The following is a 27437-nucleotide window of genomic DNA, read 5'->3' as shown; positions in this document are numbered from 1 at the left end:
AGTCTGTAACACACTATAGACTAGCATATGTGATTAATATGACTGCTGACCCCGTGGACTTGACCTATAACCGGATGTAATAATGTGGAAGTGGCAAAACATCTCTTTCTGTCTTTCTGTGTCCCTTGGGGAAAGTCAGTGAATTTTTTTATTTATTCCTCCTGTTTATGTAGCATTTGAGAGAAAAGCAAAAAAAAAAAGAGATAGAGTGAGAAAGAGAGCTGTAAAATTGAATCCCCACACACACACACACACACACACACACACACACACAAAACCAACACACACCATAGGTGAGAGACTGAAAATAAATCTCCATTTTGAGTAGAACATTTTCTAGGAAACCTGTCATAGAAATATTTCCTCCCCACAGCATTTACCCCCAACACCCATTTACACACAGTCATAGCAGTGCCAGTCACCAGGTCATGTGTCTGCTTCTGCTGCTTTTACTGATGAGCTGCTTCTTGATATTTTCTCTCGTTCCCAATTTATTTTTTCCTCTTTTTTTGCCTTCAGCACAATACAGACACAATACGTCCCTCTCTCTCACACTCTTAGATCTTCGGATATTACACTGAGCACTGGCAGTCGCTCATGAGGGATTCAACTTAAGTTTTGAAATGGGTTTTAAAGCTGCAAAACTGATAACATTGGATATTTTAAAGTTTGCCAGAAGCATTAAGATCAGAGAAAGTTCTATGTAGACTTCCTATCTGTGACATTTTCTGTTCTCTACCTTCTTCAGTGGCTTGCCTTCCCATCTGCAACTCTGTAAATATAATTTCATCAGTTAAGAGTTCCTGTAACGCTGATTACCACCTCAAGCTGCATTATGAGTGTGACTTGTTCCAACTTTATCTGTTTGGATTATGATGATCATAATGACAACTCCACATCAACAGTCAAAATATCGAGGGGGTGAAATTACCTGTAGCCTACTACAAGGGCTCACACATGGTAAATTCTATATTTTTACCGATAACACTCTATCACCTAAGGGATTAAATTGCTAGGCTGAACTTGCCTGTATTGATAACAAAAAAATGTGCAAGTAATATATCACTGTTTCCCATTTTACTATTTTTCTATATAGTAGTTTTTATAATAATTGTTTTTTTTTCTGGATGATTTATTTGATTTATGATATACAGTATATTTGACTCAACTTCTGATATGTTGGATTTAATATGTGCCTGTATAATATTGATCTTAATGTTTCTAGTTTGTTTTTGCCCTTTTCATGGAGGCATGCTTTGTCCCCAATGTGGGAGTATCAGGCAGTGTTGTCCAGCTCTGCTCTGAATGGTCCAGCTTGAGAGTAGATTGACTCTCAGTCATGCAGATCAATCACCTGAGTGATGAATGTGTGTGTTCTATATATTGCTTGTTCTGCTTTGTGATGGTGTTTTGACAAAGCTTGACAAAGATCTCTGTTAGATCAAAACATTGCTCAATTTTTCAATTGCTGGGAGCTATTAGTGCAGTGCGCTGATCTTTTGTCTGATTCTTACCTTTAGTTTGCTTTTTGATCTAGCACCTGTAGAAGTTTATTGGATGGATACCCTACACCCTGTTTGTCTTAAATTTAGCATAATGCACAATTCCACAGCACTAATTCCATCAGTACAACAACAATCGTGTTATACTCACCACTTTGCTACTTTGAGTTTCTATTTTCAACAGAAATACCAGTTTCATCCACCTAAGTCCAGTTTTTTCACATTTCTGTTTTTTTCCCAATTAATGTTAAGCTGCTGTCAATTAAACTCAACCCCTCAACCCAGTGAAAGGACTGGAATTATTTGGTGAATGAAAACAGTATTTCTGTTAGAGAAGAGAAACTCAGAGTACTGAAATACTGTAATTAGTGCTGTTAAAATGGACATTACACTGAAATGATCAAGACAATAGTTATACAGTGGTGTGAAAAGTGTTTGTCCCCTTCCTGATTCCTTATTTTTTTGCATGTTTGTCACACTCAAATGTTTCAGATCATCAAACAAATTTAAATAGTAGTCAAAGATAACACAAGAAAACACAAAATGCAGTTTTTAAATGAAGGTTGTTATTATTAAGGGAAAACAAAATCCAAACCTACATGGCCCTGTGTGATTGCCCTCTAAACCTAATAACTGGTTGTGCCACCCTTAGCAGCAACAACTACAATCAAGCGTTTGCAATAACTTGCAATAAGTCTTTTACAGCGCTGTGGAGGAATTTTGGCCCATTCATCTGCAGAATTGTTGTAATTCAGCCACATTGGAGGGTTTTCGAGCATGAACTGCCTTTTTAAGGTCATGCTACAGCGTCTCAATAGGATTCAAGTCATGAGTTTGACTAGGCCACTTTAAAGTCTTCATTTTGTTCTTCTCTTTAGAGTTTGCATTAACTGGGATGCAGGGGAAAGTAGGAATAAAATGACAAAAATACAGGCCTGGTTCTCTCTGCCATTAGGTAAATTAGTTTGAGAATTTAGAGGTAAAAGTGTTCAACTGTAAAGTAAAAAGATGAGATAGTGGCATCAAAGCATCATATTCATTCAAGTCATTATTTATATAGAAAGAAGCAGCACAGTTTATTGACCAACCTAACTTTTCTGACCTCTTGTCTGTCCTCTGTATTGCTGTAATTCACAGCATCTTGCTTTCATTGCGAAAACACAGAGATAATGCTGGGCTCAGCGACACCTCTGTGACAAACAGTAGCAACTAAAATTTATGATGCTCATTACTGAAATATCTTTTGCACCCTTGTGCCTTTTTTTGAGTCCAAACTTGATATTTGCAGATCATGCAGGTCATACAGATTTATTTTGCTACACATTCCTACTTAAGGGATCTTCTCAAGGTTATAAACTTAAACTGTCATTTGTTTAAAAAGACATGGCATTCGACACTGTAAGAGATGTGATCAACAGGAGAACTGTCACATTGGCCAAGTTGAGGACAAGAACTACATGCTGTTGTTGCAGTGCAACAGCATTTAAAACTTCAGCAGATTACACTTTAATTTGAGATTGTTGCTTTTAGTATCAAGGCTGTAAAACGTTCATCATTGCTAACATGCATTGTCCATAAATTTTAGATGCATGCTGTCATTGTAGGCAGCTTTGTCTTTGCATCGTGAATTGATGGCCTGTCAGGTGGAGGGGGGATAGACAAGACATCGGTTTAATTAAAACAGCTGTCAAATGTGCTGCAAGTGTGATGGGGAGACTATATTCACCTGAAACAAGTTGATTCACTTTGTAACTGGTGATATTTGCCTTTTTTGTTTTTGCAATATGCTGGCAAATGTGAACTCTTATCTTAGAAAGTGGAAAAATTCAGTCTTTCCAAAGCAGAGGAAAGAAAACACTATTGATCTATATTTTCAATCAAATATCTTGATTGTCAGCTGGAAATCATCCCTCCTCGTCTCTTTCAGCAGCTCTGCTGGAGTAGAAGAATGGGTTAGAAGGAGCTAGATAGGACAGAAAGAAATTGAAACAGAGGAAGCAGTTGAGAGAGAACGTGCATTGACAAGCAGTGAGTGACAAATGGAGAGAGAATGTGGATCATTGAGACAATCACTCAAACTGACAGTTTTAATAAATAAATAAGGAACACAACCACAACTTTTTGCTGGTTTTTCTTTAAATTGGAGGTCTAAAATATGAAACAAAATTCCATTGAAATTAAATACAAGAAAGGACATGAATCCAGTACTTTATGGTGAAAAACAGATAAGACCTACAATGTTAAAGCTACATTGGTAGAATGCCTTGAATATGCTTGACTGAGCTTGTTTGCAGTTCATGTACCAATATTGTGATCTGTCAAGGGCAAAAAACACCCAAACAAAACAGGTCAGTTTCACAGTGTATCACTGATTTAAAAAGATTTCACTTCCTGTTCTGTTTCCAATCTATTTTGGATATCAGTCAGAGCTCCATCTGCTTAACACTCAGTTCAAAACATTGAAAATTGAGAATTTCAAACCAGGAGATTAATTTCACAAAGTCAGTCTATAAAGTTGATAGTCTTTCCAAGATTCACAAAACGCTTTTAGCTCAACCATCCTTCATTCGTGTGATACGATGGAAAGCCACTGAGTGGACCATGTGGTGAAATTGTTTTGGCAACTGCTGTTTTCAAGGTCAAGAATGAACTTTCCACCTAAAATCCATCACTCTGTCTATATTTGTCACTTGGCAACATGTAATTCCACTGCAGAGTTTAAGCCAATATTATCTGCTGGAGTGCATTATTGGCTTCAGCAGATGGACTCCTTTCAGTATGTGCAAAGAAGATACATTTATCACTTCTCTTTGTGTTATTGAATGAGTGACAGTGTTAATTGTGGTTATTGAAGTGGATCATACGTTTGTTCCTAAAGAGAGACAGACCATGATTCTCCCTTAGGATATAGCTGTGTTACTATGGCAACTACATTTCACTTCATCAAAAAAGCTATAAAAATCAGAATCAGAAAAGGGGGGCCCTGCTATGAATGAGTTTATATTATGTGCAGTGGTAGATAAGAAACACTAATGCCATGATTCACCTATGTGCTGTAAAATAACAGTGAATAGGGAGTGAAATATCTGACCCTGGAAGGAGAATAGAGTAATATTCTGCTTTTGCTAATCATGTGTATGCACAGTACCTCCAATGATTTTTCCAATGATAAACCTTAAACCTGCTCTGATCAATATTTTTATATTAATAATGGATGAAATTACTATGTATCATGTGAAAGGAGTTGCTCATAGTGACAAATCCACAAAGAATTCACCTGACTCTGCAGTTCCCCTCAGCACTACAGAGCATTTTAGCATCTTTTCAGCTTGTTGTTTTGGTTTTACAGCCTGCAGCTTTACTTTTTTGGTACACCACCAAATAGCAGACAGACAAACTTACCAACTAGCTGGTGAACATAGTGGAGCATTTAGCCACTAGAGAGCCCAATATTTTTCTCAGGAGTTGGTGGAGAGCAAACCAGAGCTAAAAGGAGGGTGGTTATTTGACTTGCATTCACCAGGTGGCCTGAAACAAGTCAACTCCAGATAAATAAGCAACTGTTTGCTAGCACATGAGCTGATAATATGTCAATGTTGTGTTTAACTTGGTTAACCAAGTGACCAAAAAAACTATTCATTCTCCCCAAATGTTACCATATTTTTGCTGCTTGTTCTCTGCTTGTTCTAATACTTGAATTTGAAACTGTATGCTGAAATATACAAACCAAAGCACTCAAAGTCCCAGTACTTTCCACCTACTCGCATGGCTGCTGGATACTTGCATCATTTCAAACAAAGTCTTCGACCATATTCAAAATCTATCTAGCAGTGGGCTTTGGTTAAGTAGCTGTGCTCTGCTTTTGGAGAGCGTTTTTGTTCCACACCTTCACTTGTATAAACCCCTTTGTGAATACAACTGAACATCAGCACTATTAGCTTCAGTAGCACCAGTTAGCTCAATTCTTGCAACAAAATGTCGTTGATTATTGTGGCAGTCTGGGTGCCACTGAGTATATTTTAAACTTAATAGACTGATCAGTTATATCTATTCAAAGGTAGGAACCCTGTTGATTTCACGTCTTAAATCCCCTTAGTGAATGAATCAGGAGAAAAAGGCTCAAAAAGCAGTTTGGAAGCCTTTGGATAATGTAGACAAATTGTCTTAGTATCAGGCAAGTGGCTGCATCTATAGATGTACTGTATACTGAACATTAAAGGGATATTTTTTTTAAAGTGGGGTTGTATGAGGTACTTATCGATAGTCAGTATCAGTCTGTAGCGTACGCTTAGACTGATATTGATTTTTTTTTTAGGTTGAACGTTTTTTGGAGGTTAAAATATGTATTACTGTCCCCATTTATAACAATACAGAGCTGAGCGTCTGTCAATGAGAGGGACCCAGGTGGAACGGTGAGGTTACAGGGAGCAGAGTTGACTGTGGAAAAGAGGTGAAGAGGCGAGTACAAGCAGGTTGGAACGGGTGGAGAAAAGCGTCAGGTGTGTTGTGTGATAAGAGTATCAGCAAGAATGAAAGGTGTGAGACAGTGGCACTGAAGAAAAGACAAGAGGCAGAGCTGGAGGTAGCAGAGCTTTAGATGTTGAGGTTCTCTTTGGGAGTGACGAGGATGGACAGGATCAGGAATGAGTACATCAGAGGGACAGCTCATGTTAGACGTTTCGGAGATAAAGTCAGAGAGGCCAGATTGAGGTGGTTTGGACATGTTCAGAGGAGAGACTGTGAATATATTGGTAGAAGGATGCTGAGGATGGAGCTGCCAGGCAGGAGATCTAGAGGAAGACCAAAGAGGAGATTTATGGATGTAGTGAGAGAGGACATGAAGTTAATTGGTGTGAGTGAAGAGGATGCAGAGGACAGGGTTAGATGGAGGCAAATGATTCGCTGTGGCGACCCCTGAAAGGGAACAGCCGAAAGGAAAAGAAGAAGAGCTGAGCGTCTGTGGCTGAGCAGCTGTCTGCTTCTCTAAACTTGTTCCGCACCGACCCCCATCTACTGTAGGTAATACACTGACTATCGATAACTACCTCATACAACCCCACTTCAAAAAACCCAAACTATCCCTTTAAGTGAAACCTTGCTAAACCTCAGTATTATTTCAGTTCATATGAAATAATGGAGAAGCAGAGGGAGCAGAAAATCTCCTCTTTGAGCCTGAAACACGTCATCAGTCATGATGCACAACAGCCTGGATGAGTTTTGTCAGTGCTGTTGTGTGAATGCAAAGTGGTGGGCATTCGGTCTCCTCATGACTCTCCTGGTTTTGTTTATGAAGATTTTTCTGCGATGGTTGCGTATATGTTAATCATAAAAAAATACTTGTCAAGGAAAATTATCTCAAAGCTTGATGCAAAACCTGGTCTTGCCTTTACGTAATTTGATTGACTATGAATACATTTTCTTTGCTTTCTCCCTTCATTACGCTTGCTGCTTCCTCCCTCCAATCTTATGTCTCTCTCTCTGTGCCTTTCACCTCTCATTCTCGACCATTATTCATCTTTAAGGGCAATCTGTGATGGATAGCAGCCTGCATATCATTTCTGAGAGAGAAACTGAGACTTGAATGATCAAAATGGTCGGTGTGTGTGTGTGTGTGTGTGTGTGTGTGTGTGTGGCTGCTGACAGTGTCAGTTCACCAGCATCTTGCAGCCTGAGATTAGATGGATGGAATGACAAATGGATAGATGAAGGCACACAGCTTGGTTAGATAGAAGGATGAGATATATATTTTACAGCATCATGTCAACTGACCATTTTGAAATTAAATTAGATTACTGTAGATACACTCTTCCCTAAATTTGGAAAGAGTCCCACTACAACTATGTGTAGTTACAGTATCTAAATCTAAATATTAATTTTGTCTGTAAGGATATGATGTCACGACATGCCTGTCCCCACTCTCTACAGACTGTAAAATGCAGAACTTAGTTCATATATTGACCAGGTACCAGAATCATGTTGGGGCCAAGTGTATCCATGGTGAAGTCAGCTAAATCCTTTATTTGTTTTGACTTTGGAAGCACACCAGAATGTCCCATTTTCTTCATCATGGCTATTAGCCTTCTTATAAGATTGTTATTTTAGTCAGGGCTGGATCACATTAAGTGACACCCATTGAGACCTATTAAGGAGTCAGTTTCTCCTTGCAGCTAAATGATTTGGGTTTTATTTTAACTTTAACTTTTTTTGCCAAGCACGCTTGGAGGTCTACTCTGCGGACTTGTCATTTATTCCTTGTGTAGACCTCAGTGAAAGAACAGCGAGAAGGGAAAATCCCTCAGTAACATAATCTCTTTTGAGGCATAATGTCTAAATTAATATTAGGTTTGTTAAAATAGCTTACCTTTGTTTTTCCAAGTCCAGAAACATTTTAGTACTTAACCTTATGGCTCATTGATTAGGATGGATTACTTCATCTTGGTTTTTAATTCATCTTGTGTTTCCAGGCTGAACCCAAAGAGTCGCGGCAGCATACCAACTAGGTAAGAAAAATGCGTCTGTAATTTAAGATTGCCACTCTGGTCACAGCTGATAATGTCCAGAACTGTCTGCATATGTAAATCATTATTTGTTTTAATCGGTATAATACGGTCAATGCTTTAAATTGCACATTTTGTGGGTATGTGTCCATTAGCGCGATGTCTCCCAGCCCCACCTCACCACGTTCTCCCTCCTGGCCGATGTTCTCGGCTCCATCAAGTCCACAGCCGACGTCCTCTGCCTCCAGTGACTCCTCCCCTGTCAGGTTGGTCCACATTGTTTTTGTAATGAATTATTAACAGCTTGTCGCTAATCACAGTGACGCATTAGAAGACTGTAGTTGTGCTTGGAAACTCGTTCTCCAGCGACGCAGTGAAGAGAGGAATGAAAAAATTGATATTTGTATATCTTACATACAAGAAATTCCAGTTCTGGAGATGTTGGAGTGCCTGGAAATTTGATTCAAGCACTCATCACGTACTATTCAGGAAATTATTTGATTGCTGTTAGTGGTATGCTAATTTGCTATTATTGTCTTAAGTAGCTCTTAAAAGTTCATCATGCCAGATGTCTCGACTGTTGCCAGTTTACTTTGAATTCATGAAGAACAGCAAGGTAATTCAAGAAAAAGCTCTTTAACCCAAAGGCTAACTGCTGCAATCATCTTCCCTACTACAGTGTCCTTGAGCAAGACACTTCACATGACCTCAGACGTTTCCAATGAAAGGAGGGAATTATAAAAGCTAAATTGCTCCTCAGGGGAGCAATATATCACCTTGGATCAAGGATGTATTTTTACACAGGTCAGGCAGTAGTCATTCTTCATTACGTTCCTCTATTTAAAATGGAATAAAAATGCACCTTAATCAGATGCAGTTACTCAACTCACCTGTTGGCAGACATACAGTGCCTGTCATTACATTACAGTGCTTTATGTTTTAAGCATTCTTTGCCATTGCCTTGCACCCTCCTTCAACCACTACCTGCATGACAGTTAGCAGATTCTGCAGCAGACCCTGATTCTGTATAAATTTGAAATATATGGCCATTATGTGTCCAATAAAAAGGCAAACACTAGAACTGGAAATCAGTAACAGTCCAAAAAGATCACTTACATAAAGTTTGACTAGTGCTGGAAAGCATCCTTTATCATTTGTGAATATAGCCGCTTGGTACTTATAAAACAGTTTGTATAAAGTAATGACCTGTCTGTGGTTTGTGTAACTTAACGTGTTACTTTAGGTCTACTTTGAGGTGTCTAAATTAAGCATTGTTTCGAACTGAAAGTTGTCTAAACCAGTCCAGAACCTACTGTCTCTCTCTCACTCTCTTATTGTCTCCAGTATTGCGGGCAGGAAGGCTCGAGCACTGTATGCCTGCAAGGCAGAGCATGACTCCGAGCTGTCCTTCATCGCTGGGACCATCTTTGAGAATGGTGAGTCAGGCTCTGGACTTGCCAGCTGAATGGAAAAAGGAAAGAATGTGGGTTCATGTTTGTATAGAAACAAATAATTACTGTCAAAATGAAAAGACAGCCTTGGGAGTTTGCTGCACTTCATTTAGCCTTGGTGTTGGATTTCATCGTTGGGGTTGAAAATATGTTTAAATTCATCCAAGTAGTCAAGGTATTGTGCCCAAAAAATTATAACTGGAAGGATTTTAACACCATTTTCCCTTGACTACAATATATTTTGACTACCATCATATTTTTATAATGAATGAATGAAATGGTTCCCTGACATTTTTCCTTTAGTAAGGTGTGGTGATCATGTTGGAGGGAAGCAGAAGGTGGAGTTTGTTAAGTGTATTTTTAGCCAGCACCTGGCTTTAAAATAAGCTTGGATGTGCACTTGCTCTTATTGCGCACTTCTCCAGATAATATTAGAGGCTGGCAAGCAGACTAGACTGTAACAGATGCAGTCAAGTGCAATGCCTTGCTTTTGCACATAGCCAAGCACTTAATATCTTTCAGATCTGAGGAGTCATTTGCTTTGTTTTGGGCAAAAAGCAAGTATATATATGAAAGTAACCCAAAGGATGACACAGGAAAGTACTGAAAATAATATTTCTATTTTTCAATGGCTTCCTTTCCTTTGTTTCTTTCCTTTCCGCCTCCCCTCTGTATAGGAATCTCGATATAGACAGTCTCGGGGTCCTCTCCAGCCTAATTTCAGCCTCTCCAAATTCAAGCTCCCAAAACTGTAAATCACATTTATCTCCCCACAGTTTTGTTTGCCTCAACTTTCCTAATGAAGACCACATTTGCACAACTTTAAGGATAATAAAACAGCTTATACAGTACTTATGCTGCTTCACTCGTTATCAGGAAGTTGAACTGAATAGTTATCACGGTAAGGTGTAATTCCCTGCAGGGAAACACATTCTCTAGATTGGTAGGGATTCACTTTTTTGGTCATGCCAGTCGACACATGGTCTCTCAGACCCCCAGACCCTAAATAGAGTTAGCTGCGTTAAGGCTATTGCGGGTTATGTAAGGCAGAGCAGTGTCATCGGAGCCCTTTGGGTCAAAATGTGACCTTTAGGGACATGTAATCCCTACAATGGTATCTTAACACTCCAGTCTGCTCATGGCTAGCCAAGGACGGAGCATCCCAGCTGTCCCAAAGGAGCTCATACTGCTTGTCCAGAATGTCTTAGCTGTTATACAGAATATCACCAGAGTTTTGATTCATATTTTGTTGCTCAAACTGAATTCAAAGGATTTTTTTTACATTGTTTAAATCAGGCAGATCTATGAAGAACAAAGACAGACGAAAACCTTGTGCACTGTCGTGTTCAGCTCACATTTGGTTTCTGTCTTTGATGTAACTCTGTGGTAGCGTGGTCTGCAGCATTTTTGAGTTAGATTCCCTGTGAGGACAAAATGTGGTGAGCACACAATTTACTTCTGCAGCAAACTTCCTGTGTTTTAGCCATATTTTGCCATATCTTGTTTAGTGGATCTTTAACCAGAACATTACAATATACTTCACGCCACAGCAATCAATTCAATTACATTGCTTCCTCAAAATTGAAGTATTGTTGTAGTTAATACATGTCAAGCTCTTCAGTATTAGTCAAGAAAGCTGTTGGGACATGTATACAATATACTCAAATCTAAATCAGCCTTTCATTTGGATTTCATTTTATAAGCTGAACTTCACACACGTATACATCCCGTCTTTGTGCCTCACACTCGATCAACAGAAAATGGAGGAATATCGCAGCAGTGTACAACGGCAGAGAAATAATTGGATTTTGTAATACGTTAATATTCAGAGCATGAAACAATACACAAAAATGGAAATATGGACTTTTTTTCCCACTGCAACCAACTCGCTATCAATTATAATGAATAATTCCTGTGCACAAATTACTAATTTGTATTTTCCAATTACTTGATTCTTCCTCTCAAATTAATAATTTATGCTCTCAAATTAATAATTGGTGAACACAAATTCACGTTTATTGTTAACGTCTTAACATTAAAGCTGCACTAATCAATATTTTTTTTATCATCAATGACTCAAATGGGTCACATGACTCTGTGTAATTTGAAAATCGGTTGCTCTGCAGTTCCCCTCAGCTCTACAGAGCTTTATATCATCTTTCAGCTCATTGTTCTGTTTTTTTGGCCCACAACTTTACTATTTTCGTTCACTCTCATCAACCGTGTTTCCAGCAGCAGCGGGCAGCTGTGATAAACCCACTATATGCTACCTGCACAGCACCAAACGGCCAAATTGCTTGCTAATATATTGACCATATCAACTTTATAAGGCCATAATATTTCAATGTTGTGTTTATAGCTTCTTCTTCTTCCCCCAAATGGGGGATCAATTAATACTGGTTTAAGGAATGTCGAAGATAACATTATATTGTTTATCTTGCAAAATCGGAAGTATGTATATGTATCTCCTAAAAATATAATAGTAAAAATAAAAATAAAAGTGCTTTTAACCCAAGTAGTTCCTTTAGATTAGACTGTCCATGGCCTGACAACTTTCCCTGCATTACTGTTAGGCTATACAGTGGTATATATGCACCTTTCTGATAGCATCACAACTGTATAAAAAAAGAGTGTTTAGAGGACAAGGACAAATGAAATGAATGTGATTACCTAACGATTTTAGTTTGATGGAATTGATTCAGTAGACTCCTCAATAGCAAACCACAAGCTGCTTTAGTAATTTATAACCATAATCAGTTAGTTGTTTGGTTTTATACCTTTTACCAAAATATCATTTCAGTAGTTAGCTAGTTCTCACCTTCATTACAGTTGATGAAAATAGTTGATACTGTAGGAAACACCCCAGTTTGGAGATGACATCACTCATCCAGGCACATATTTCATTCTCACTTTAATAAGTGAGAATGAAAGTGAATAAGCTATTTGTGTGTGATGTTGCTGCCAGAGTTGTCCACTCAAAATATTTAGAAACATAACACTTGCATCTGTCTCTCAACCCCCATTCCTCCACTCTTTCTCTCTCACACTATCTGCACATGTCCTTGTGTGCACGTGTTCAGTCCACATGTTTAAGTGACACATTTATGGATATTTTTCCCTCTATCTTGAGATGTTTAAACAAAAACAATGTTTTCTTTCTCTCTCTCTCCAGTTCATACCTCCAGAGAGCCTGGTTGGCTGGAAGGGACTCTGGACGGCCGAACAGGACTGATACCAGAAAACTATGTGGAGTTTTTATAGTCCAGGGCCAAGAAAAAGACTCTGAACTGGACGATACTGGACAGGAGTTGACCAAACTGGACTGTAGATGACTAGATTTGACTGCACAAGACTGAACTGACTCTATTCGATCGTATACTATACTGAACTGGACCATTGTTGATAAGGCCGCTCTTGTCTTGACTAGACTGGGAATTGAAACTGGACCAAGCAGAAACATATCAAATGGATATAACGCAGGAACGAAGCAGACTGTGGAGAGACCCATGAATTGCACTGGAGAAAAAAAAAAAAAAAGACGAGTCCCACTGTGGTTTCCGGCTGTTATTGGATTAATGTGGATGACTTCCCAAGTCTTGGTGAAGATGATGTGGTAATGAATCTGGAATGTGTGTGTGTGTGTGTGTGTGAAAGAGAGAAAAGTGGATTGGGAGGGAAGTGATTTAAGAGAAAATCACTTGTATAAATGAGTTGAAATTTATGACATGTGAGGCTTGTGATTTTTTAGCCCTTTATGAATTTGAACTGCGCTGCCACTGCTTCAGCGTCTCCTCTTTTTATCATCTTCCTGCTGAGATGATGGAGATGATGATAGGGAACATAATACAAAGCAAGTGGCCTTTAACTTTGGGCTTGCTAGTTCACCTCCTCACTGTGCGCGGTTTGATTGCTAATCCCATTGGGGGACTGCAGTTTTTAAAGCAGATTTAAATGATTGGGTTTTGTTGTACGGCTGTAAATGTATTTGTGAGCACTCGCTGTGGCGGTCCGGTAATTCCCCAGGACAAGACTTAACCTAGCTAATGTTTCAGAGCTCCAGTTCAGCAGCAGGAGCCCCAGGGCAGATCAGCACAGGATGAGGTCGTTTTGAAAACAGTTGGCTGAAAGGTCAGCTTTGGGTTTATCCTTATTTATAATGCCTCTCCCTGCAGAGCCCTCACAAAAAATGTGAAAAATTTCAAACAAGCTCCACAAGCAGATCAGCGGTTTACAATGCTGCGTAGGAGTGACGACTGATTCCGGCTGGTTAAAACAAGCCCAGCTGTGAGTCCTCACTCTGCTTCCCCAGCTTAGATATTTTTTGATTGTTGGAAATAATTGGATCCAGTATCGTATATATGTGTTGAGTCATGTTTGCTTTATTTCATTCAATTCAGGGAATTCTCATCAACCAGGATGTTGTATTTTTCACATCACAGAGCACTGATGTTCTAAACCATCAATGTTTTTTTTTTTCAACCTTACTTCAGAAATACATATGATTGATCATAAGTATTTATTTTAAACCTGGATCTTTTTCTCCTAGTTTTAACCATCATGCGGATTCAATCAGTCAGTTACTGCAGATGCTTTAATCTTCGACAGCATGGAGTGAGCAAACAATTGAAGTCGTTTCAAAGTCAAAATATGACACAGTCGTCCGTTGTGTACGTCATGACCTAATAATGTAATTATCTAAATAGGACGGACATTTACATTTGGCTCTGGATCCAAATGTAAAGAAAAGAGAAATCATTAATTTTTCAGAATGGTTCAGATATGTATATGAAAGCTGGTCTGCTTTGGGGCTCATTTCATGAGTCAAAGATGAACTCTTTCTTTTAACCACTTGGTGAACGTCTGTTCTGAACGTCTGTTCACCAAGTGGGGGGAAAAAAAGTTTTTTTGTTGAACTTAATTTTTTCTTTTAGGACAGAACATTGAAAGAACATTTTAGCATTTTAACAGGAAAATCAAATGGGAGAGTAAAAAAAACAACAAACAAATGTGAAATGAGACTACTTTGTTCATATCTGAACCTCTTATTTATGAGATTTTCTTAAAGGCGCAATTCTGAACTGTATTCATTTTGAGGTGTTTTATCAACATTGTAAATAAATACACAGCATTTGATAAGGTATAATTTTTTTAAGTATGAAATTTTATATTTTGTATTTTTAGCATACTAACTTAATTCCTTAATTCCATCTTTGTTGCCCAGATTTTTGTATCATTTAAGTCTATCTACAGCCTTAAATATTCTTTCAGATGTTTCCGTGAATTGACAAGATTGTGCAGAATTAAAGATAAATGTTCAACAGCTGCAGCTGGGGTCTTTGATTTTTCTTTCGGATTTAGTGCCTGGCTTGAATGTTTATACTGTTTATAAATGAATTTCGCCGTGCCTTGGCATGGGCCAGCACTTTGTTTAGATCACATAAATTGTCGTTACACTTGTGGTTCCACCGTAATTAGAACTTCTAGTACATTTGTTGATCTAAACTGCATGATTTTAAACATGTCCAAATATTGGATCCAATTGTAGCAAAATCTGCTAATGTAAATGTGCAGCTGAGATTAAATCAAAGTTTAAAGAAAGTACAGGACCAAGAAAAGTTGCATTTTAGACCTTTATCATTTTTCATCACTCTGGCCTTTTAATTCTTTCCCTAACACTGGTATATAATAAATCTGTCTGTTGTCTTGCCCCTCAAAGTCCTGTACTACAGGAACTCAGGCTTTTTCTACTTTTAAAAGGAAGAGTTCTGACATTTTGCAAAATACACATTCACTTTTGCTGAAAGTTAGATGAGGAGGTCGATACCAAAGTCTTGTCTGTGCGAGTCAGGAGGCGGTTAGCTTAGCTTACCAAGTTTGGAAGCTGGGGTAAATGGCTAGCCTGGCTCTGTCCAAAGTTCAAATATATGTCTAACAACACCTCTAAACCTCACTAATTAACATATGGGGGTAAGGAGGTGTGGCGTGGAGGTGTTGGTAAGTGTCATTGTAAACTTTGGACAAAGCCAGGCTAAGCCGTTTCCCCCTGCTTTGTCTTTATGCTAAGCAAATACAATTGCCTTCCAACTCTTGCTCCATACTTAACACACAGACAGAGTGGTATCGATCTTCTCATCTAATGCGCAGCAAGAAAGTGAATAAGTGTATTTCCCAAAGTATCCAACTATTCCTTTAAATGATCAGTTTTACACTTTAGTACAGGTAATTACTGACATTTCCAGGCAATTTTTTGAGAGGAAAAATAAAACCACTGGGGCTGAGTGTTGAAAAACAGGAAACTTTATTGTGTAAGATGTTTGAACTAAAATCAGTTCTTCCAAATTTCCACTTTCAACCATTGATGACAAAAATATCATCAGTTGTTATCAACACGATGCCAAGTCCAATGTCAAAGAACAACACAGATAACTTAATTCAACATTTAATCAAATAGGTGAAAATATTGACACTGACTACAGAAGAAGTGTAATACAGAAGTAAAACAAACTATTGTTTTTTAAACAAACATTTTATATTTTTTGTTTGTTTTTACATTGGATTACGTTTACATAACTGAAATACGAACAAAACAGACTTCAATGAAATCCATAGCCATATGTACCAGTGAAACATGATCTGCCCTTTATCTTTAAAAGATAATATTTGCATGTATTTTATACAAAATAGAATTTATCAACCAGTATAAGGGTAGTGCAATTCCGTCAGGCTCTGATAGATTTACTTTCACACAGAGATTCAACTTTTTTTGTTTTGTTTTCTATTTTAAAGTGACCAGTAAATCCTCAAAAACAATATACATGGGATCCAAAGCTTGGACCTTTACAAAAGATACCTTTCAAATAAAATAAGAAGTACTAGACGTTGGATAATAAGTGCTACTTAAAATGTAACTGCTTGAATACTTCTGTTTGTTAAATCTTTTTCCCCCCTCTTCTGCTTTGGTCACTCTTATAAAATACAAAAACCTCCAGTCCGTCTCACCTTCCATCCCTCCCTCCCCCTCGTTTCCTTATAACTTTAAAACACAGTGAGCATTCATGTAGACTTTCCCATTGACTCGTAGAATTTACATTTACTTCACAAGACAAACATGTTTAACACTTCCTAATGTATTCAACACGTCTACCTTTATCAAACATCAACCAACAAACAGAAAATATTTACTTTCTTGACTCGTTCAATGTACAAAAAGGATTGGGTAAAATTATTCATATCAAAGACAATCAAGCTGATGTATTTAAAATTGCAGAAAATAGTCTTTTTTTTCCTTCTTTTTTTTTTTTTTTTTTTTTTTACAATAGATTAATCTCCAAAAGCACTGATATTTGTTAAGGGTTTATCTATTTCCTGATTTGAAATCTTATTTCTATGGCTCTCTGTCCCCCTTTCGCAAGGCCTTTAGTCGAACATGAAAGGTAAAATGTATAGGAGTATAGAGGTTGTGTCCATGTAAAAATATTTTGTAATAATAGACACTGTTTACATTGCACTGGATATGTCGGCGCTGCTATATACACCTATGGCCATTTAGAAAGGAGCAGGAATATGGTTACATCTACGCGTTAAAGCTGGTTTTCTAAAGCACCACCACCTGGGAAAAAAATGTAATACTGTATGCAAAAGTCACCCAAACAAATAGACAGTTTATTCAAATCCTCCCCAGAATAATCAACAATGAGCAACAACCAGCCCATGCTCTTTACAGCACAAGGCCATGGGAGTTAGTGGGTGAAGCTGAACGACCACTGTACATGAAACGAACCCTGCTGTGAGTGACCATCCTTTGGCAGAATGGCTGATTAAAAGCATGATGCCTCTTGTTGAATAGTGGCTTGTATGCGTCCAGAGCCTGCTGTGCTGTTAGCTGTAAGCAACACACAAATGACTGGTCTCTATGGCAACCTGCTATCTCGTTGAGTAACTGCCAGTCAGAGTTATGCGCTCCGGAGGGACGAGTACCATTCAGAGTAAACAGCTGAAAATCTCTACGGTCGACATTTTATACAGAAAGGCCTGGCAGTTACAAGAAACACTGAGGAAAATAGAACCCGCGTCTGCTAAGAGGGGGGAGTGTTTGTTTGCGCTTCCAGCAGAAGCCAACGTACAACTGCGATGTTAATGTATTTTGCTTTGGCCATCACTAAAGCTGGTACGAACATGTTTTCACATTACAAATGTACCAAATGCTGACCACCACCTGTTTGACAGCAGTAGACATTTTGTGCATCTCCAAAAAAAATCATACACTTACTTGGATGATAACAATCAGTACTTTTAAGCTGGTGTAGGTGTGACATGAAACTATGATCTTTCTCATAAATGAGCACCCTCAAGCAAAGTTACAAAAACCACATAATGTCGAATGCCAACTGAATAATCACTCTTCTTCACATCTCCAGGAAAAGACAAACAGTAAAAACCTGCTATTACATTTGGCACTAGTGGAACACATCCAAGTGATGTAGTCACTCATAGCCTGAGCTTTGATTTACAAATTATTTGGGCCAAACTGCATCTTCTTTCAAAAATATTTTAATTTTAAGGTGGAATCCTGTGCTGAGAACAGAGGCTCCATCAGTTATGGATGTCACATCTCATATACAAAACAAATATATACAGTAGGCTATATGTATATATATATTATTTATTTACCTTTTCAGCCATGTTGATCTCAACAACTTAATAACAACCCCTGTTCGTGTTTGTGCAAACACTTCGAGACAAAGCTGAAAGGGTATATTTAATCTGAAATGGTATTTTTAGTCAATAATAATGTGCTTTTTGTTTACCTATCAGGAGTACTACATGGTGATGTTAATTATGTCAAATGTTAAATTTCAGATGGAGTCAGTTAGTAAACTGGTTTAAAAATTGTCTAGCAGTTACTGTGTTCATGATACCTTATCTTAGAAAATCCAACCAATGTTGTACTCCTGTTAGATTACAACACACATCAGGAGTTATTTCCACTCTTATTTGACCTTGCTGTGATTTCTGAGGTGGGAACAGGCAGTCTGGCTAAGTAAGTCACTCCAAGTGGAGCTCCATGAAACCACATTTTAATTTAATAAAGTTGTATGAAACCATTTACTAAACTAGAACCTCAGTATGAATGCAGCTGGCAATGAAAGGACATTTTGGACTTCAAGCCAGGTTTGCTTGAATCAATATGGCTATTTACTAACACCCAAACACCTTGGATGTTTTTTCCAAAGGCTATTTAGTTCTAAAACCCCCATGTGTGCGATTGCATCTGAATAAAAAGTTCGTAAAAAAATTCCATTCCAATTAACAACTCATTGATTTATTCCAAGATCTAAATTCTAATATTTAAATCGCTAAATATTACAAAACATCAGCTATGCCTTATTTAAATTCCAGTGGTGTCCATTTAATACAAAGCTGCAGCTTCTCACAAGCTTGTTAGAGAGAAAGTATTTGGATGAGTATTCAACGTTATATTTGTTACTTTACATGGGAAAAAGAGACACATAATGAAATGTGTTTTGGGACTTCAACAACTTTTTTTTTTTTTTCAAATGTGATTATCAAACTTTTTAAGACCTAAAAATGAAGATCTTACTATTTCACACTGCTCCAAACATTTCTAATCTGTACCATAGGCTGTCTTCCTTACATGCATGTCTGGGGATCAGAACAGAGAGAGCTGCCCACATTAAAAACAGCAAAATAGCAGCTTGGAAAGAAAACCAGAATTGCCAGCGTGGAAAAACTAAAACAGAAAAAATATGTGGAAGTATGTTAAGGTTAGACTCTTATACAAAAAAAACACAACGGTTTAGAGAGGATTGCTATGAAGAGCTTTAAAAGCTAAAAGGCACTGTTTTTCCCTTCTCAGATACATCCTGTCTAAACATTTTGCTGAGTGAATGTGTGTCGGCGTATGCTTTGTATGTATGGGTAAGCGTGACTTTTGCAGAAATGCGTGTCTGCATAAAATAAATGAAGAATATTCCTCTAGCTGTTTTTCTTTTTTTCTTCCATTGGTCAGGTATATAAAACTGATTTATGTCATTTCAGAAGAGATAACTGATTCACAGCTGAAAATAGTTCATCCTCAATGTCCTTGGGTCCAGAAGAAAAACACGATTCTCTCATGTCAGAGTATGTTTCTAATTTTTCAGTGTTTTTGTTTATCCCCTTTATCGCCAACAGTCCTCTGGAAACCACAACAAGCAAACACTCACTACATTCTCTGCACAGTGGAGCTGGGAAGGGCAAACAGAGACAAGCTGGGTTGGTGAGCAGAGGAACCGTAGGTTTGAACTTGGGGCGAACTCTTTAGAGTTGGACAGTATATTAGGTGCCATGTCGAGGGAGGAAAAGGTGTTTCTAGGTGTTGGCCTGTCAGTGAAAACAGCAATGAAACACTGGAGGCAGGAGAGGCAAGCGGCTACCAAAAGAAAAAGCATTAGAGACTTAAGGACAGGGCCATGGACGGAGAAGGGGGTGAGGGGGCTGGGAAAAAAAAATTGCCCAAAATGCATCCTGCCCACGAGATATTCAGAGCCAACAAATTTCCCCTGGAGGACAAATTCTTCTTGGTTAGCCAAGAAGAAGGGCTGCAGGTCGGCGGGTAGGGTGTCCTACCGTAGTTTGGCCAAACCTGGGACCCGATTACGAGGCGTGATACTACAGGTTTGTGCTCCGTGATTAGGCTGAATGGCTGAGGCCTTGAGGGGCGTGGCAGAACTCCTAGAGGGGGCCGGGGAAAACCGAGGAGTCGAATCAGAGTGATAGAGGAGGCAGAACAAGCAAAGGCTTACGGCTCTGGGCGAAAGCTTGGGGCCGCAGAGAGGTACACGGGCATGGCAGGGTTTAAGGCATTGCTTCACAGGTTAAGGCAGTCATTTCTGATGAAACAGCAGAGGCTTGACGCTCCCATCTTTGAATTTTGGTATCTGGTTGGTGATGATCTCCGCCAGCATCTCTGGGAATTCCACACTGAGGGTTTTATTCACAAAGGTGTAGAAACAGATCTGGAGAAGACCCTCGACCATCTGGAGGAGACATCCAGGGGGCAGAGACACAGACAGATTAGTGAGAGTCTATTAGATATTAAAAACCTTTTTTTCAATTTGCAGGATTATCTTTATATTAGCCCTGGGTCTATATACAGTAGGTCTTCTGCAATATGATTTGACTGAAACATAGACACTTAGTGGGATCTGTGAGTGTATTCCTCAGGGTTTTACACTAATTAGCATGGTGCAGGGAACTCAGCGTAAGTTGTTAGTTATTGATGCACTTGAACCACAAGATATGAAAGAAAAAGACTGGCTGGTATGAAAAAAGGCATAAAAGGAAGCCATGGTACACAAATGCTAGACACATCTTCTTTCCATGTAGCAAATCCTATATAGAACAAAGAAGAGGAAAAACACTAAGCATGCTGTATATGTCAGTCTGTGTCTGTGTTTTTCTAACCTCCTGCATGGAGTCCAGTAGCTTAGTTAGCTGGTAGAAGCGCTGCCAATTCTGACTAGCGTTCTCCTCTCTCTTGACGATGGCTTTTCCCAGTTCCTTGATGTATGTCATCCTGATCTCGTCAAACACCGCCTGGCTCTTGAGGCCATCTTTCGGTACTACACACACACACAAACACAGACATCGAAAGGCACATCAGTAGTGCACAAGTTAGCTGGCAATGGCAGGATAGTGACTCGTAAAATAAAATACAAAAATGAAACATTGTTAATGAGTGACACAGAGTTCATTTGAAATTTGTATTTGTAGTTGGAGCCCCTCACAACCTCAGTGGACCACTTGTAACATCAAATTAACTGGTTTAAAATGCCATCAGGACATTGTTGTTATATTAGGTTGGCAGTTGACACAGAAGCACCCAAAGGTTTTCATGTCAAGAAATCCACATTAGACCAAGAACACAACTTTGATAAGAGTTTGTCCCACAGATAGCCTGTCTAAGAGGAGGATCTGAATTTTGATTATGTCTATAAATCTACCGTGATTCTGCTGTTGGTGAGGAGATAACAGTGGAGGGAGTGAGAGCAGTCTTATGACAGATAGGAGTTTCTCTGTTCACCTAGGCGAATATTCTTCGACTGTGGGATCCCTCAAGGCTCCATTTTGGGCTCCATCCTCTTTTCGCTGGACTTAAACAACAACAAAACTTGGATGGATTTAAACGTTCTTACTCGAAATGAAAATAAGACAACGTTATTTTTGGATGACCTGACCTAATGAATGACCCTCATGGTACTCTTGGCCCTCTAGCATCTTACAGTCAATCTTTTATTAAGAATCTTGGAGTTATTTTTGACAGCTCCTTTAAACTTGATAGGCAGTTGTCAAAACTAGCTTCTTTCAGTTAAGACTTTTAGCCAAGGTAAAGTCCTATCTCTCTCCCAAAGATTTTGAGAGAGTTATCCATGCTTTTATTACTTCTCGGTTGGATTACTGTAATTATTTGTACGTGGGTAGAGAACAGTCACGTCTTTGCTGTCTGCAGTTGGTACAAAATGCAGCTGCTTGTCTTTTAACTGGTAGGAGAAAGCGCAATCACATAACCTCAGTTTTGGCCTCCCTCCACTGGCTTCCTGTCCACTTCAGGATTGATTTTAAGATTTTATTGCTTTCTTTTAAGGTTTTAAATGGGCTAGCGCCACCTTATCTTTCAGAACTGTTACATTATCATGCTCCAGTTAGAGCAGTGAGGTCGACCAACCAGATGCTCTTGGATGTTCCGAGATCCAGGCACAAAAACAGAGGTGACTGAGCCTTTGTGGTGGCTGCCCCTAATCTATGGAACAGCTTACCACTTCGTATAAGAGTTGCCCAGACCCTAGAAACTTTTAGGTTGCTGCTAAAGACCCACCTCTTCTTGTTGGCATTTAATTCTAGTTGAGCTTCAAACTTTGATTTCATTTTCTATTGTGCTGCTTTTCTTTTATGTTTGTTTTCTTTCTTTGTATGTATTTGTTATTAATTTTTATATTTGTTTATTTGGTATTTTATCCTGTTCAGCACTTTAAATGTGCTATATAAATAAATTTGACATTGTCGTTATGTAGTATTTGTCTTTTTGTCTTTAATAGAATAAAAAAAACAAGATTGTAAGTGTACTGAATACCTTACAATGTATCCGTGTAATTTGTGTTTATATATACAGTATATATATGCTCAGCCATCTGGACAGCTGTTAAAGTGAACAGCTGGTTTTGCACATTTAAACATCTGTCTCAAACTGAAAATCCATCAGTAATGTTACTATTTGTATTAATCTGTTCTTTATCCTGTTCTCTGGTGCAGGAAACAGCACAGGGCATTAACACTTCATTAAAACTTACCCCAACAAGGATCCTGAGGAGATGCTGGCTAAACACACACAGATGCACGCACACACGCACCTCCTAACCAGAATGTTCTAGGCAGTGGAAAATATGCAAAACTAAAGGTAACATCAATAGCTACTGTGCAGTGTGTTCCCTAACTGATGTGGTCTGGATGAGAATCTATGGGGCAATAAACATTTGGACACACACCTCATAAAAATCAAACTCTGAATGTACAGAGTATTTTAAAGAACACACACTGAGGATTCTGACTGTGCTGGTCACTGCTAAAAAGCTAAACACCACAAACGGATGAAAAACATCAATATGCAGTTGTCATAACGACCACGTCAACACATCACAGACTCCTTGTCAGTCTGGTGCCTGGCATTGGGCCCAGGCAAAGCCACAGTAACTGGCCTAGAGATTATGCAAAACCACAGAGGGCAGAATCGGGGTGAAATAGTGTCCAATTTACATAATCAGATAAATGGGAGATACCACAGTGCTAGTGCTATCTGGCCTCTTCATTATGCATGTTCAGGTTTGGCCAAGAGACAATTTTTAAAAGAGTAAAAACAGATGCCCTTTCCTGCTCTCTACTCTGGATTATTTAGTACAGTATAACTGAATATGTTATTTTTATTTTACAAAGCTTAAAGTGTTATAGAAAAGAGCGACTATGACCCATTTGTGTGTTTTGTTTTTACAATTAATAAAAATGTAGTGGTGCAGATGTTAACTCCTTTTGAACTTTTGAACACAGTAAATCAAATTGTCCCATAGGTGACTTTGATTTTCACTCATGTGCATGAGAAATGATTAAAACAGCTCAAACCAGTTGTTGTGGTCTGATAATATTTCCATCCCTTCAGGGAACAGATGGAAACAGTGCTCAGGTACAAAAATGCAACCAAGGCTGAGTATGGAAATGTCATTTCCTCTGCATAATGAGCAAATCACCTCTAAAGTGCATCCTTTCCCCTGCAATTCACAGAGAGTGAGGCAGAAGAAAGAATGCTCTCCTCCTCAGCAAAGGGACATTTATTTACATAATTGCAAAAAAGTTTGATTTAGTAATACATTTTTCATGCTGTGTAGTGTTTTTCTGGAGATTTTAATGGTGACAATTACATAGCTTGACTGGTAGCTCACTGCTTTTATAACTGTTATTTTACTTCCTCAGAAAGAAAGGAAAGTGAGGGCTGTTGATTTATTTTTGCTGTCTCCCTCCTCTTCTCTGACCTTCACTAATTTGTACATTTTAAAGTAACTCAAGCAAATCACTACCAACAAGTCAAAATGCATTCAGAATAAATTTAGAATATGACAATAAATCTCTGCTGAATCCAATTTTCACTCAACAAAACTGAAATGATCACAATTGGGGAAAAGGTTTTGTTGTAATGAGGTTTTTCATTATGCACTCTTATTTAGGCAATTTGCAATTGTGAGTACATAATAAGCCAAACAGCAAGCTGTATTTTATCCTCTGAGATGAGAAACAGAAAGTCATACTAATTTAACTCTTAGTTGACCTCACTGTGCATTTTATAATTTTCAAACAAACTTTTGAAGCAAAACTTACAAGTCAAGGCAGCAACTGTTCCTGTTAATGGGGAGAAAAAAAACAAGCTGTCTACATAGATTAAGTACCTGTAGGAGACTTGAAGATCTTTTCAACTGACACAGTGACTACAGAAGATGACGAGGTCGTACTTTCACAGAAAAACAGCTTTTTAGAAAAGCTTAGAAAACTGGAGTGATAAGGTTGTTATGAAAGGCCCCTGAAGGAAAATTTCACCTTTTGACATTCTTGCAGTGTTACCGATCATCAATCTGTTATATAAAGTGTTGTTATCCATCTTTTCACAAAATGCCTTTAGATGGCTACCAGAAAACTCTGTACAAGATTTGGTCTTATTACATAATTTGACAGTAACAGCAAAAGAGTGAGAGAGAATTTGCGCTGCAATCTAGTTTATGAAGTTTTATTTTAGTATTGATGTCTCTGCCTCTTATGAAAAGAAATGTGTTCCTTGTGTGACTGTTGAATTTTAGTGCAAAAAGGAGAGTCTTGAACGAACTCTACACTTTGGCAACTTAAACATGGGGATAAAAAGACTCAGTCAAACCAAACAATGGACCCGTGACTTTATGCAAGACAAGTGTTTGAAACGTTTAAAAGGTGCAGTCCATAATCCCAATGTAAACAAAAGGAAAGCCCCACTGAGGTTAGCACTCTAACGGAGATTAGCACTGACACTGATCACTAAGAATGTGTCTACAAAACAAGACAACAGTCATTTAAGGTGCTTTTAATCAGCAGATCAGTTTTATATATTGTAGGGAGGAATGAAGTTGCAGGCCACAGGTTCTTACTGTAGTTTGTGAGAATCAGCGCACCTCCAGCACGTCATTAAGGTGCTGTAAACAGACACACCACTTGCTGTTCTTCTGCACTCAAGGCATGTTTATTGTTTGCTGCCATCAGTGGTGGACAGAATTCTGGGAGCTGTAGTTTCAAAACCCACTTGCCAAATCAAGGTGTTGCCAAATCAACCAGGACTGAAACCATAATGATTATAACTTAAAGTGTTTTAAACAGTTTTTTAGTTTGTATTGTTTTACTGCATATGACACAAGTTCAAATGTGTGGCCTTGTGCACTGTAGATCAAAATCCTCTGATTATTCAAGAGAAAACAAGCTATTGTTTGCTTTGTCGTTTACTCAATGAAAGTACAGAAACATTTTTAATGATAGAGCGTAATGTAGTTACTGTCGAGTCACATAGTAAATTGGTTTTCAAGAAAAAACAGACTTTGAAGCCAACTCCAAATATTTCCTGCTTTTCAGATGCTCAGTGCCTCATGGATCCAGAGAAGCAGCTCAGTCACATAGTCATCAATTAATTAATTCATCCATGTACAGCTAACCTATCTGCCTGCAGTAGCCATTATTAGGTACAGACATGTCTGCAGATAGCACCCTGAACCAGACGTATTCACTCATCCATTCTCATCAATACTGCTGAACTATGAGTAGCAATTTGCATTTACGATGCAGTTTGTACCCATTCCACTTAATATACTACCCTACTGTGACAAACTGAGCCTACCTCACATTGCAATGGAAAGTCTGTGGCAATGTAACATAATAGATACAATGGAAAAGTGATTTTGACATCTGTTTTAATCCCAGAATAATTGCAGTTCCTGAAGTTTGAAAAACACAGCTGTGATTTTTTTTAAAAGAGACGTGTGTTCCATTACCTGTACTGAGCAGTAACAGGACCTTCATGCACAGGTACTCGTCATAGGACACCTGCAGTCTGACAAACTCATTACAGATCTTCAGCATCTGCTCGCACTGGTCGGTCATGAAGGGCAGCTTCATACGCTCTCTGAAAGGAGGGAGAGGAAAGACAGGAGTAGGGAGAAAGTAGAGAAGAGGGAAAAGAGGTTGGAGAAGGGGTGGAGACGGTGGGGGAAGAAATGAAGGAAAATGGAGGGAAGAGAGACATACAGATTAGACTTAAAGCTCTTTCACTCACCCTGTTACTCAATTCTCAATAAACAGCCCCAGCAGGAAAGTGCTACAACCGTGCAGGAGAAAAACGGACTGTGAAATCAGTCCGGATAGATTTTCACATCTTACTTCCACTAACACCACATTACTTTCTACTGCTGAAATCAATACAGCACATCCTCCACATACAGTATGTAGCCTTGGGTTTAGAGCTTTATATTCATTCTGACCAACTGCAGTGCTATTGGCAATGACTTCTTTATATTTCATATCTATTTTACCCCCTCTCTGAGTTTAAGTGTCCATTGGGAGCGACTCGTCACAGCTTAGGCCGCTTTTTCTACGTATTTCTGATGAAGAGGATGAACTGTTTGTAGGCTGTCAATGGCAAGAGCTCAGTGTTTGTTGCACTCTTGCTATTCACTACAAAGTGAAAAACATTTGCACTTTGGGCAAAATAACACTGCACTTCAAACAAGTTCCAAATGGTCACATCAGAGTCAGTGGTTATTTAAAACCAAGAGCCATGACCAGAACCCCCACTAAGTATTTAGCCAACTGAAGTAATCAAGATGTGTGTCAAAGTTTCTGTAATAGCACAAAGTATGAAAATTATGGTTGAAATGCTTGATCAGATTCTTAAGTCTACTTGTTCTTTGATCAAATAGTTCTTGATTGAAATCATAATTTAGCTAATTTTATACTGTTTTATTTAGACTTTGCAGAAAAACATGTTTACGTTCCATAAAGTGAGGTAAATATACAATCGGTAGTGAAACGCAGATACTGTATAATATTGGTACCGATATCAAACATTTTGAATTGATACCCACCCCTACATGGAAGCTGTAGTTGTTGCATGCTAACAAAATAAACATTTTTGCTTGGTTAAAATAATTTGGTTATTGGTTAACGATCCAGCACATAGTAGATACTCATTTATCTTGAAATATAGACAGAAAACTCCAATACACAAACTCCAACATGCTAGCTTTTCAGAAATACAACAACTAGCGTAACGGAGGCTAGCTAGGAGAGGGAGCGAGACTTCAGGTCTCCATTACCAGTAACGGCTAAAAAAGAAAGTCCTGTAGTGGGAAACAATTAGCAAAAGCCCACTAAGG

The 27437-nt window shown here is 38.5% G+C and overlaps 2 protein-coding genes across 10 annotated transcripts in view; one reads left to right on the top strand and one right to left on the bottom strand.

Annotated features, from left to right (window-relative positions):
• LOC122888751 (rho GTPase-activating protein 26-like) overlaps positions 1-14776 on the top strand; it is a 105813-nt gene extending 91037 nt beyond the window's left edge. For 3 of the 7 annotated variants that reach the window (XM_044223563.1, XM_044223562.1, XM_044223561.1), the window contains 4 exons: positions 7967-8002; positions 8155-8265; positions 9344-9435; positions 12623-14776. In XM_044223563.1, coding sequence (XP_044079498.1) covers positions 7967-8002; positions 8155-8265; positions 9344-9435; positions 12623-12711 — 328 coding nt within the window. In that variant the 3' untranslated portion in view covers positions 12712-14776. Of the gene's footprint in view, positions 1-7966; positions 8003-8154; positions 8266-8678; positions 8804-9343; positions 9436-12622 lie in introns of those variants that run through there. The other 4 variants (XR_006380774.1, XR_006380775.1, XR_006380776.1 and 1 more) reach the window with 4 other exon arrangements.
• A 949-nt stretch (positions 14777-15725) lies between these two features.
• The window catches only part of LOC122888750 (glucocorticoid receptor), a 66309-nt gene continuing 54597 nt past the window's right edge, over positions 15726-27437 (bottom strand). For all 3 annotated transcript variants that reach the window (XM_044223558.1, XM_044223559.1, XM_044223560.1), the window contains 3 exons: positions 26058-26188; positions 20917-21074; positions 15726-20489 (listed from right to left, as the gene is read on the bottom strand). In XM_044223558.1, the coding sequence (XP_044079493.1) occupies positions 20337-20489; positions 20917-21074; positions 26058-26188 (442 nt within the window). In that variant the 3' untranslated portion in view covers positions 15726-20336. The remainder of the gene's footprint in view (positions 20490-20916; positions 21075-26057; positions 26189-27437) is intronic.

The sequence above is a fragment of the Siniperca chuatsi genome, linkage group LG14 (assembly GCF_020085105.1).
Source record: "Siniperca chuatsi isolate FFG_IHB_CAS linkage group LG14, ASM2008510v1, whole genome shotgun sequence".
Classification (NCBI taxonomy): Eukaryota; Metazoa; Chordata; class Actinopteri; order Centrarchiformes; family Sinipercidae; genus Siniperca; species Siniperca chuatsi.
Note: the sequence above shows the minus strand (reverse complement) of the source record. Positions and strands in the feature narration are given on the sequence as shown.